Genomic DNA, 13,014 nt, shown 5'->3' with positions numbered 1-13,014 from the left:
CTACATACACAAAACACACGTATTTCATTTCAAACTAGCTGACCCGGCAGACTTCGTAGTGCCTCAATCGATAAATAAAACTCGTAAACTTTTGTATAAAATAAACTTAAAACAAACAAAAGGAATCCCGCCGACGGAGGACACATCTAAGCAAAAACAAAATTGTTATTTTTATTTAATTCCGAGCATTTTCATATTTATCTACCTTTTAAACCTTCCCTGGACTTCCACAAATGATTCAAGACCAAAATTAGTGAAATCGGTTCAGCCATTCTCGAGTTTTAGCGAGACTAACGAACAGCAATTCATTTTTATATATATAGATATCAAGCCACTCAAAACACAACCTTATCACCTCAACAGCTGTGTTTTAAGGCTTCAAATTTAAGCCTACAATGTCTTACTAAGCCTCTCTGTATCGCCGACTTTGGAATGCCGACACCTTTGATTAACTAAACTGTCTGCTATCATCTCCATCGTTATCTGCTTATTGTTAAAAGTGCTTAATCAAAACGTTATATTAACAATTATTTCTCATATTTTCCAGATAAACAACCCAAGAATAATGATTGCGTCAATGAACAAGGTAATTCGAATAAATTCCAAAGCATATTTTTTTTTTCTTTTTTTTTTTATTGCTTAGATGGGTGGACGAGCTCACAACCTGGTGTTAAGTGGTTACTGAAGCCCATAGACATCTACAACGTAAATGCGACACCCACCTTGAGATATAAGTTCTAAGGTCTCAAGTAAGTTACAACGGCTGCCCCACCCTTCAAACCGAAACGCATTACTACTTCACGGCAGAAATAGGCGGGGCGGTGGTACCTACCCGCGCGGACTCACAAGAGGTCCTACCACCAGTAATTTTCAAACTAAGACAGCTCGTCTCTGCTATGTCTTGATTACTTCTATCCATTTCTGTTTAAAACACAAATTACAATTCTTCTAATAAACAACAAAACAATACGAACAACAACCAAAAAGAAACTAATCGCTTAGAATCGATTGTTTAAGCAATGTTTAAAACAAATTGTTTGTGTGTTAAAAAATTATGGACTTTTTCACACCTATTGACCATTGTGATGGATTATGAAAAAGATATTGATTGTTTCCATTATGTTAAGAAGGGCTTGGCTTAGCTCACAGATTTCATTAAGCTTTTGACTGTCGTGTAGGTCACCGGTGCCCTACGCGGCGCACTGAATCATGTCGATTTCTGCTACTAAGCGCCTGGATTGCCTAACTTTGCCTTCTTTTGGGTTTAAAGAATATTTTAGTATTTTAGGTCTTTTAGAAATAGATGCTTCCTTTTTATTGCCCTTTTAGGCAGACGAGCATACGGCCCATCTGATGGTGAGTGGTTACCGTCGCCCATGGACGTCAGCAATGGCAGGGGCAGAGCCAACCTGCTGCCTACCGTATCGATTCATTCTCAGTATCTTCGGATTCGTCTTTCCCAGAGTCTACTAGATATTCTGGCGCCTTAGTAAGAAAAATCGACATTAGTTCAGTGCGCCGCGTAGAGGGCCGGTGACCTACATAGCAGTGCATTTTCAATACGGACTTATCAGCCACTTGTGGACCTTGCAATTGAGTGACATCGATTAGGGGAATAGGTTTTTCGGGTAATAATAAAAACGGGACTGCATAATTTTAATGGTGGCAGGGCGTTTTGTGATTTAAAGCCATGAGCAGTACAACTATTTTAAAACTAGTTTTCAACGTTTACGTCCTAAAGTATTTGCATTATCGTTCCGTAATTAATAAACTTCAGTGACCATAATATAGTAAGTAGTTCATAAAAATAATTTAAAATAACAATGTATAATAACAATATATAATAACAAAAGGCACAAAACAAAAAAATTACAACAAAATAAAATAAAAATAGCTTTTGCTTACATAGTTGAATCAACAATGCCGTTACAAAAAAATAGCATAAAGGATAAGCGTGCTATTAATTTTAAGCCGTTTATCCACACTAAACGAAACCCGTTTTGGCCCGTGTAGGCAGACGAGCATACGACCCATCTGATGGTGAGTGGTTACCGTTGCCCATGGACATCAGCAATGCCAGGGGCAGAGCCAAGCCGCTGCCTACCGTTAAAACAAAAAAACATTTTTAAAAACTTTTACGTTTTTAATATTAGTAGGATTCTCAGATAGGTCTCAGGATTTCAGGAGCTCAGGAGCAGTTCTAAGGATGTCTCAGATTTACAATACGATGGGGCATCGTTCAAACTATAATAACGTATAATCTGTAATATATAATATTATCTTATAATGCGAACCGACATGATTTACGGCTTAATCTTCATACAGAAAATTATGCGATATCACAATATTAAATGCGAAGACAAGTATTTGAGAGGCAATTTAATAGTAAAGGTAGCTTTAATGATGTCTACATAACTCGGTATAATAAAAGAAAATACTATTTTACGTCCTTTGTCTAATGAAAAGAATGTAGTTTAGATCTCCATCTCACCTAAAAGCCGTTTTTGAAATTGCAGATTTAAATGCAAATTGTATTGGACGTTCTCGCAATTAAAATAAACTTACATTTTTATTATAAGCCTTATTGTTCATTATTTAGAGATATTATTGAATGAGCTAATAAAGCGTCATATTTGTTTTCAACTAAATATTACAATATTTGAACAGTTTCACTTAAACGATGTAATTACTAGATTTAACTAGAAATTTGTTACCTTAAAATCTATTTATATTATTGTTCTACATAATTTATGAGCATACATTAAAAACATCGCCTCTATACAACATTTTTCTTGGTACATTCAAACTTATATTTCTGCTACATTTATCCACAACACCGGTGTTGCCATGTTGATGAATGTAACGTAAATTACAATATCAATGCTTTTCGTATGGCAACACTTCGGATTGGCCCTAGGGTCAAATCGAGTACTTAGCATACTTAATGCTTCAAGCTCCACGGGCTTACGGCCTGCGATAAGGGCAAATGTATAGAATGTGGATCAGTCATTACGCTTGTTAGCGCCACGTATTTGATACACGATGTTTTGTGTTATAAAATTAACTTGCTTATTGTTAAGTTATTATAAAAACTTACATTAGATGCAGATGCAGTTGTAGTTTAACCCGTTTTTTCCCCCTGCCTATGTTGATAGCCTTGAGAGGCTATTTCAGCTTCTCCTTGACGTCTAGGTGAGCTCACGGGTTCAAACCGGGAGTGTTGCTAACACTGGCTCTAGCAAGAGCAGTGCTTCGCAGAATCTACCTTCTTCTTCTTCTTCTTCTTCTCAGTCGTGTCACTCTTGACAGAGTGGTCGTGATCGTCATGTAGTATTGGAAGGGGCAGACTTGATGCGTCTCACGATGTCGCGCCATCTGTCCCTGCTCGAGGCCATTCTACTGCACTCATTTAGGGGACCTCCCACTGCAGTTTTAATTTGGTCGGTTCACCGCATTGGTGGCCTCCCGCGCGGTCTTGTACCATCAATCTTGAATCTACAACCGGATCGAAAACGCGACCAACTGAGAAGATCCGGCGAGAAACTCAGTGGTCTTTAACCAGTCAAAGAAACATGTAACATATTTTATTTCAATGTAGTCTTTTCGTAATAATCTCAATAAAAATTTACGCGATCAATAAAAATAAGAATGCTTTGTTTTAAAAGCGTTTACGTGAAAGCTCGTCGACTTTTACGTTCCGTAATTTGACATTTTTGAAAGTTTCAATTGTTTTAAATTATTATTGCATTTGCATACTTGATTGTGTAACAATAAAATGAAATAAGTGGGTAAATGTTGCATGTCGATGGATTACGTCAATTACCTCTGTCAAATTAGAGATTATAAAAATCATAATATGCATTTGGACTATACTTTTTTTTATTGCTTAAGTTGTGTTAAGTGGTTACTGGAGCCCATAGACATCTACAACGCAAATGCGCCACCCACCTTGAGATATAAGTTCTAGTCTATCTCAGTATAGTTACAACGGCTGCCCCACCCTTCAAACCGAAACGCATTACTGCTTCACGGCAGAAATAGGCGGGGCGGTGGTACCTACCTCTACGGACTCACAAGACGTCCTACCACCAGTAAGTCTCTTGTCCGCGTATATAAACTAACAATGAATATTGTCACAAAATAAATACCATTCGTCTATGAAACATAGCCCACGCCACTGAATTGTGTAACAAAGTGCAAGCTGTCTTAAACTTACATTATTATCGATCGGTAGACGCGCCGTAAATAATTGTATGTTTTTTTTATAACTGTCATTATCGCTTATTGTAGCATATTTGAACGTTTGAATAGATATTACATTATGCAGATTGTTATGTGCGTCTGGTAGAGGCGACCTTTCGAACGAAAACATTTCTAAAATCCGTACACTTGGTTGACTAATTGCCGCTATCGGATAAATGTGTTAGAACCGTTTCATGATCAAATTTTTACTCGTTTTTGTCTGTGTTATTGATTATTGACTGGTGGTAGGACCTCTTGTGAGTCCGCGCGGGTAGGTGCCTATTTTTGCCGTGAAGCAGTAATGCGTTTCGGTTTGAAGGGTGGGGTAGCCGATGTAACTATACTGAGACCTTAGAACTTATATCTCAAGGTGGGTGGCGAATTTACGTTGTAGATGTCCATGGGCTCCAGTAACCACTTAACAACACCAGGGGGGCTGTGAGCTCGTCCACCCATCTAAGCAATAAAAATAAAAAAATAAAAAAATTGTCGAATACTTTTCGTATATATATCTTCCAGGACATAGCACGTACATACAAACAACAATAATAGTTGGCTTAGCCCATAATAATATGGTCTAACAAAAAGCGGGCTAAAAACGCCTGAGACATGTGACGAATGAAACGCCCGCTTTTATAAATAATAATAATAACTGCTTCACGGCTGTCATAGGCAGGTTGGTGGTACCCTCGTGGGCTCACACAACCCACTGCTAGTAAGAATTTGTAATATTATTAGAACGAATTTTTCTAAGCTTTAAAATATAAAAAGGAAAAATACAAATAAATTACATTTTAACGTAGATATGTATTTATTACTTTATTTAGATTGAAATTAATGATATGAAATGACATATGTTGCATTATATTACTGATTCTTGTCTTAATTGGCCTCCTTAAACGGAGTCCGTGGGCAAAAGAGACCTTTTGTATAAAATCGTTTGTGAGTAGACCTTACAACTCACATGCATTAAAAAAATTTATCTAACTTTTTGTACATTGAATTGCCAAATTTAATATTTAAAAAAAAACACTAAAATGGTAGTAATGTCTATAGGATAAAATAATATCGAAAGGTTAATTGGTTTAAGCGACATTTTTGTAAGTTTACAGGAGAGCCATTTAAAGTTTTAAATTTAGAAAAATGATCATCACAAAAAAAAGCTTCTTTAGCTATTCGAATGAAGTAAACTTCATTGTAGTTCAATTAAAAACATCGAACTGTTGATGCTTTAATACCAAATAAAACGCACCTTTAATTACAAAGATAAAATTAAATGTCGCGAGTTAAGCTAAATGTCATTTAAATTTCACTTAAACTTGCGGTAGGCAGCGGCTTGGCTCTGCCCCTGGCATTGCTGAAGTCCATGGGCGACGGTAACCACTCACCATCAGGTGGGCCGTATGCTCGTCTGCCTACGAGGGCAACACAAAAAAAAAACAAAAAATTATAATTATAATAATAGCCAATCACTCTTCGATATAAACATCATTAACTTACTAGTGATAATATCCACTTCTGTTAAGTTCGCGTGCTGAGTTATCTGAGCTAATAAAAAATGATGCTCCCATCACTAGGGGCAGAATAGGGATCCGACGACAGAAACTACTGTTAATATAATTTAACCTCATGTTTTTAACGGCATTACATTATTACGAACGTTTTGAATATTTTAAAAAGGTAAGGGAAACAAAATGTAAAAAAAAAACAGATTTTCCATTTTCCCCTAACTGACGTGTTTATTCGACAACTCCCGAATGCCGATGAGAATTATTATCACAATGTAGTTATGCTTCCCCAGCAAGAAAGATTTTCCAAAATTTCAATTGCGACCACATTAGAATCACACCCGGATTTCAAATAAAAAAATTATCATCATAATTGGTTCCCCTTTAAAATGAAAAAAAAGGCAAAATTGGCAATCTCCTTTATCAATTTCGGCTAAGAACAGTTACCAACATTACCAGATCTTAGATCGTCATTTCTAATCGATTTGAACGTGTAAATTCGTTGCGCTGTTGAGCAGATTCGCGTGCAAAAACGTAGACGAAATTTGTTTACCATTTTATAATATTGTGTACTAGCTGACCCGGCAGACTTCGTAGTGCCTTAATCGATAAATAAAAGACACATCAAGGGGACACATCAAAGGAAAAACAAAATTGTTTGTTTTTATATAATTCCGACCTTTTAAAATTTCCCTGGACTTTCACGAATAATTCAAGACCAAAATTAGCCAAATCGGTCCAGCCGTTCTCGAGTTTTAGCGAGACTATTTTTTTTTTACTTACCTAATCTGATAGCCTTGAGAGGCTATATCAGCGTAACCTTAACTAGTAGGTGAGCTCGCGGGGCTCAAACCTGACGAAGTTGCTAACACGAACCCTAGCAAGAGCCGTGCTTCGCAGAATCTACCACCGGATCGGAAACGCGACACACTGAGAAGATCCAGCGAGAAACTCAGTGGGCACGAGACTAACGAACAGCAATTCATTTTTATATATATAGATAGATAGATTAGAGATTCGTGTGTATTATGTGTCTGATCTTGAATGTTGCTGTTGCAAGGCTGTCGTCTCTGAATCGCTTCGGGCCAAGCTTCCGGCTGTGTCCGTTTCATTTCCTAAATACATCATTGTTGTACATGACTCAGGATTTCTTAAAGCATTGTCGGCGCTCGAGAATTTATCTAAAGTTTAAAGGTGAAACTCCTGTTTTTGAAGCTATACTTCCTTAGGCGCGTTATGAAAAATTGATGATAGTGAAATTTTACGATGCGCGCGCACCGTGACACAAAATTAACAGAATGAAGTTGCCCACTAAATCGCTCATTACAATACGACCGACGGAACTTGGCGAGTCTGAATATAGCCGCAGGTGAACTTTCGCGCATGTCCACTCGTAAAAAAATGTGTTATTAGCATTCATGACAAAATTATTATTTAATATAATTCATACTAAATATTATTAAATTATTAACGTTAAATATTTCTTACTAATAATTTGACATTTAAAAAAAAAAAAAAAAGTATAACTTCTTACGCGCGTACATAAGTACACGCACCCTTTTTTTAACTTTAGAAGATGTGTAGAAACACTCAATGTCTAACCTAGCTAACCTAGACATTACAACATATTGATTGGCAATACTAAACATCAGTTAAAAACTTTGCAGTAACAACTTGAGCTATGAGCGACACTGGCTACTTATATTAGGTTGGCCGTATGCTCATCTGCTTAAAATATCAATAAAGAAAACTCTTATGTTTAAAAATTGGCACAATTCTGAAACGAAGGATTATGCCACCAAAACAATATGAGCGGTTTAGTTCTGTTTAATGTTTTTAAATCTTCTTCTTTTTTTTTTAAGAGATTTTATGACCTGGTAACTAAGATCTTTAAGTCATGTCTTATTTTAATTTATTGTCTTATTTTTATGAAAAATGATAATATGGAGTGAAATGAAATGAAACGAAGACAATTAATTATTATTTGTGACATTAATCAACTGGGATGAAATTAAATGAAATGAAATATAATCTCAGTAAAATGGTGGTCATTTACTAAGATTTTTTCAGTGGACTTTTTGGAGGATCCCGAGAAGTTACGTCCAGCAGTTTTGTTTCATTTTCCCACATTTGTGCACTTTCACAGATATTAAACAGTTAATAAACCACCATTATTACACATTTAAACCCGAAGAAACACAAAATAGACAAAATAAAACAAATCACACAACTTCACTCCTCGCGTTTTCGCCAAAAAGTCTAAATCTTCTTCTGTTTTCACGAGACGTAGATAAATAATACTGAGTTTAACAGTTTTATCTCGCGTTATTTATTGTCATTATAAAGACTTTTTTTTTTAAATGCATATAGTCTGTGTTTAGTACAATACTCAAATATCGAGACCCGATCACAGAAACTATAGAGTACTCGAAATTAAATCGTAAAAGTAGTTTTAATAACGTTTTTAAATCGTCTAAATATAAACAAATAAGTAAACACACAAAACCTTATAAATAACAATAATGTAAAGTAAACAAAAATGCAAGAAACGGATGCCTAATTCCCACGAAATGCCATTATTGATAGTTGTATTTATAGTACGTATGCCTGGTTGCACTAACATACCTTGGTTGATTTCTCAAATCAATAAAACAGGTGATTTCATATTTAGCGTTTAGTCTGTCCTTATTGAATACGTACATGCAGGGAAGAACGACTATCCTACCATTAAACCAGGAATGCATGAAGGCGCAGAAACCTTTGCCTCAATCAATAACATAAGATATTAATAGACATTTTCGAACCCGATTGTCAATAATTCCAATTGTGAGATTCTGTTAGGCCTTTACGAGTCATACATGCATTAAAAGATTTCAAAACACAAGTCTTAGAAAAATCCGTGTTGAAGGGAGTCGAAACGCCGCCAAAATTGCAACATCTATCTTATAATTAAGTTAAATGCGTTAACTTAATAATTACACAGTACTTTAAATACATTCACAGTTTTGAGCGGCCCACGTCCTTACGGATCCATCAGATCCAATAACCTTTGCATTAGATGCCTTCAGCTCTAATACTAGGGGCAGGCTTAGGGACCCCGGTAACCGTACTCGTCGAACTCGACAAAGAGGTCGACGTGCAACCTAACCCATGCATCAGCCCGCTGAGTTTCTCGCCGGATCTTCTCAGCGGGTCGCGATTCCGATCCGGTAGTAGATTCATTCGCGAAACAATTGCTCTTGAGTTGTTAGGTCTCCTTCGGAGGCGCTCGGGCAGTTGTTAGCAAATCCCACCCCTCTTGGCTGAGCCTTTGCTCGCCCACCTGTCCTGGTGAAACTGGAAAGGCCTTCGGGCCACCAGTAAACTTTCAATCATAAAAAAAAAAAAAAAAAAAAAAAAAAAAGTTTTGAGCGGCTATAATATAAAAATAATATAGAACAATTTAAAAAAAATCACGATAAATTGCATTAGAAGGTCGTGTTTTATCCTAAAAGAAATAAAGCAAACCGTGAGAAATCATCTTAACGACTTTATAATTATAGGCTTTACGACAACGATTTCTTGGTCAACGCACGTGCGTTTTTAAAAGTTCAAACTGTCAAAACATTGGCTGCCAAAATTTGACGCCATTAGCGTTTCGTAACAAATGGACATCAATTACTTCGTACATAATTACCTTGTTTACTAACCATATTTCATATTTGCATATATAGAAGCTGGAGTTAAAAACGAATTTATAATTAGACACATGAAAAGAAAATTAAACAGATTTAAATATTTCAACTGAAAGAGAGTACATTACTTCAGTGTCGTAAAATCCATTACTCTTAAATTTTACTACCTTCATGACGCATGAGGCTGACAAGCACGTCATTCCTCATAATTATCATCATCAATATCACATTTCATTTATTATCGCCCCACCTGGCTGGGGGCATCCCACATTATGAGTGAAGATTCACATTCGCCACCCAAGATGAGCCAAAGTCTAACGCTAATCTAGTTGTATGATTGATAATATCACTGTCAAGCTTTTATGCTTTACAACAGTGATTTTGATTTCATTGTCGGGGTTGATTCAACAATGATATTCCTTCGCTGTCATTTAAGTCATTGTACGAATGGTGATATACCATTTTTTAAAAGAAAACATTATTAAGTTATTATGTCACAAAACAGCAAGCTGAATACTGCTAACCTCTGATAACATTTTTATAAAATATTACAACACTATTAGGGTAGCCATTTTGCGATCTGCAATTTGGCTGTCAAATTGAGAGGTGTATTTCATCCACTTGCATCCATTTCTGTTTGGGATATTTCATAACTTGTTATATGTTATTATGTTGTGGAAAGTATGTCGGCATTGCGTAATCATATATTTTGATCTCATGTGGTCAACTTGTTGCTAAATTGTTTAACTTCAACTTTGATTATATTATTTATAAGGATATTAATGATTTACTGACTCGCGGTTTTCACATTGTTGAAATTTTTGTTAAAGACCCGAGCGAAGCCGGAGTGTGCCGATTGTGTTCTATAAAACGAAACATGTATAAATGCCTTAAAAAAAAAGAGTTAAAGTAATGAAGAGTTAATGGCCCGTTCGACGCGACGGTAACAACGCGACTTAAAAAATTTATATATTAATAGGTGAAGGAAAAACTTTGTATACCTTTTTACAAACATTGCGCGGACGGAGCACTATGAAATTTCCCACACTTATAGAGGATAATAATATAGAGAAAGAGTGCAGAATGTTAATATTTTTTTCAATAATGCCTAAAAAATACATTAAATAAAAAAAAAAAAAACATTCCATACACTACCATGTATTTGACGGACACACACGCATACATACTATTTATTTATTGTCAAACTTTTGTTCTTGACGTCTGTTGTCAAATTGAGAATAGATTAAATATTGTTTGTCTTTATTAATATTTTTCTATAGTGTACCTAGTCTTAGCGAAATTTGTGTTTATATAATCATTGAAAATAGAATCATAATAGTGTACAAACTTACAATTTCAATTAATTATAGTCGAATTTCGACTACCGCGAGACCATTAGTAACAGCTAAATGTTTAGATTAATCGTAAAACAAAATGTAATCGTTTGGAAAGCAGGAAATGCAATGTTAAATCTAGTCACGTTGCGTCGCCAAAGCGCACGCAATAATGGGGCAGGATCTCTCACGGTTTAAAACGTTTCACGTGGAATAAATTGTTTTTCTTTTACGCAATTTACTGTATTTAGACTTAAATTTAGTGGACCTTTTTGTTCAGAAGTAATTTTGTAACAATAGAGACAGTTACAGTAAGAAAAAAACTCGATTATTTGATCGTGGCCAAAAAAATTATCTAGTCTAGTTGATAGTTTTTTACTAAAATATCTTCACAATTCAAGCCAATTGGGTATGGCTCTCTATCCACTGTTTTGGGGAGAATAAGAATCATGTTATCTCCTTCGGTAGACTATGGCTTTTACCACAAAGATATGCGCTAACCGATACGTTTTCTGATTATCATTGACTGGCTTGCCTCTGCCCCAGGCATTGCTGAAGTCCATGGACGACAATAACCATTCACCATCAGGTGGGCCGTATGCTCTGGCAATAAAAAAAAAATTGTAATCCGTGCCCCTAATTGCAGGGCCGAAGTTCGTAGGTTCGATTCCCAGATCGTGTAAACATTCCTGTCATTAACAAGTTTTTTTGCTCTTTGTCTGGGCGCTTAATATAATTCTCCGTTTCCCATAGAGTATAAAGAGTTAGATTCATTCGCGAAGCAGCTACTCTTGAGTTGTTAGGTCTCCTTCGGAGGCGCTCGGGCAGATGTTAGCAAATCCCACCCCTCATGGCTGAGCCTTCCTCGCCCCCATCTATTTTAGTGAAACCAGAAATGCCTTGGGTCACCAGTAATCACTCCTTCCTTCAAAAGTACAAACATACTTTGGGGCCATGACGATGGATGATCGCACGTGACTTCTACTCGGCTATTATTATTATTATTATTATTTTTTATTGCTTAGATGGGTGGACGAGCTCACAGCCCACCTGGTATTAAGTGGTTACTGGAGCCCATAGACATCTACAACGTAAATGCGCCACCCACCTTGAGATATAAGTTCTAAGGTCTCAGTATAGTTACAACGACTGCCCTTCAAACCGAATGGCATTACTGCTTCACGGCAGAAATAGGCAGGGTGGTGGTACCTACCCCCGCGGACTCACAAGAGGTCCTACCACCAGTAAAAAACTGGGACTGGGATTATTTGAGTTTAGTTCTATCAGCTCATGAAGGTCCGGTCGGTTGGGAAACGTTTTTTTTTTTAAAACACTAAAATTAACGAAACTGACACAGCCGCTTCTCATAGTGCTTACAAAACAACTGTCCGGCCGATGGTGAGATTAGCTTGGGAATGCTCTAACAGTGGTAGATGGTAATCATTTGTTTCGCAAGCACACATTCAAGCGTTCCACAAAAAAAAATTACTGTTTTAAATTTTGTGTTGAAGGTTAGGTTTTACCTTTTAGGTAACCCAAGCACCGGTCATCATTCTCATCGAACCCGTCGCTTGCGACGAAGGGCTCGGCGAGTAAATTAACCCATAGATACAGCCCACTGACTTTCACGCCGGATCTTCTCAGTGAGTCGCGTTTCCGATCCGGTGGTAGATTCTGCGAAGCACGGCTCTTGCTAGTTGCTAGGGTTCGTCTTAGAAACTTCATCAGGCTTGACCCCCGTGAGCTCACCTACTAGCTCGGTGAATCTAGAATAACCCCTCGAGGTTATTAGGATAGGTAGGAAAAAACGTGAATATGTAAAGTATTGAAAACGTCGGAAATAATGTGACCATTTAAAAAAGGCATGATTGAACTGTAAAATTAGTTTGATTAAGCTACCTATTTCGTTTTGCAAAATGACAAGTTGCTTGAAGCGAAATACCTAACTCTTGAAACAAAATAATATTGTTTTGGAGCCGTCGCGAGCTACGAGTGCTCATGCGATCGTTGTCCTTGCTCTATCGCATTGTTCTCGTGTCGTAACTTAGAATGCGGTACGGTTTGCAAAAACGACACATTCATTAACATTAACACTTCTGTTATTTTGTGGGATTATTTCGAATTATTTGTTCCGATGACGGTTATAACGAAAATGTTAAAACTAGGTACCTCTTTTTTTAATGATTGCGACCGTTGAGACCGTTTTAACTGTGATACAACTTAATTAATCGGTTCTTTCTTTCCCTACATAATCAT

General features: G+C 36.6%; 1 protein-coding gene across 6 annotated transcripts in view; it reads left to right on the top strand.

Moving 5' to 3' along the window:
- CPR131 (cuticular protein RR-2 motif 131) overlaps positions 1–13,014 on the top strand; it is a 75,834-nt gene that overhangs the window by 45,759 nt on the left and 17,061 nt on the right. For 5 of the 6 annotated variants that reach the window (XR_009976387.1, XM_062675508.1, XM_012697987.4 and 2 more), the window contains exon 2: positions 548–586. The exons of the other annotated variant lie outside the window; for it this stretch is intronic. Coding sequence is in view for 4 of the 5 variants with exons in the window: in XM_062675508.1 (XP_062531492.1) it covers positions 566–586 (21 nt within the window). In the remaining variant the exon portion in view is untranslated. The remainder of the gene's footprint in view (positions 1–547; positions 587–13,014) is intronic. 6 annotated transcript variants of the gene reach the window in all.

This window comes from Bombyx mori, chromosome 24 (assembly GCF_030269925.1).
Source record: "Bombyx mori chromosome 24, ASM3026992v2".
Classification (NCBI taxonomy): Eukaryota; Metazoa; Arthropoda; class Insecta; order Lepidoptera; family Bombycidae; genus Bombyx; species Bombyx mori.
Note: the sequence above shows the minus strand (reverse complement) of the source record. Positions and strands in the feature narration are given on the sequence as shown.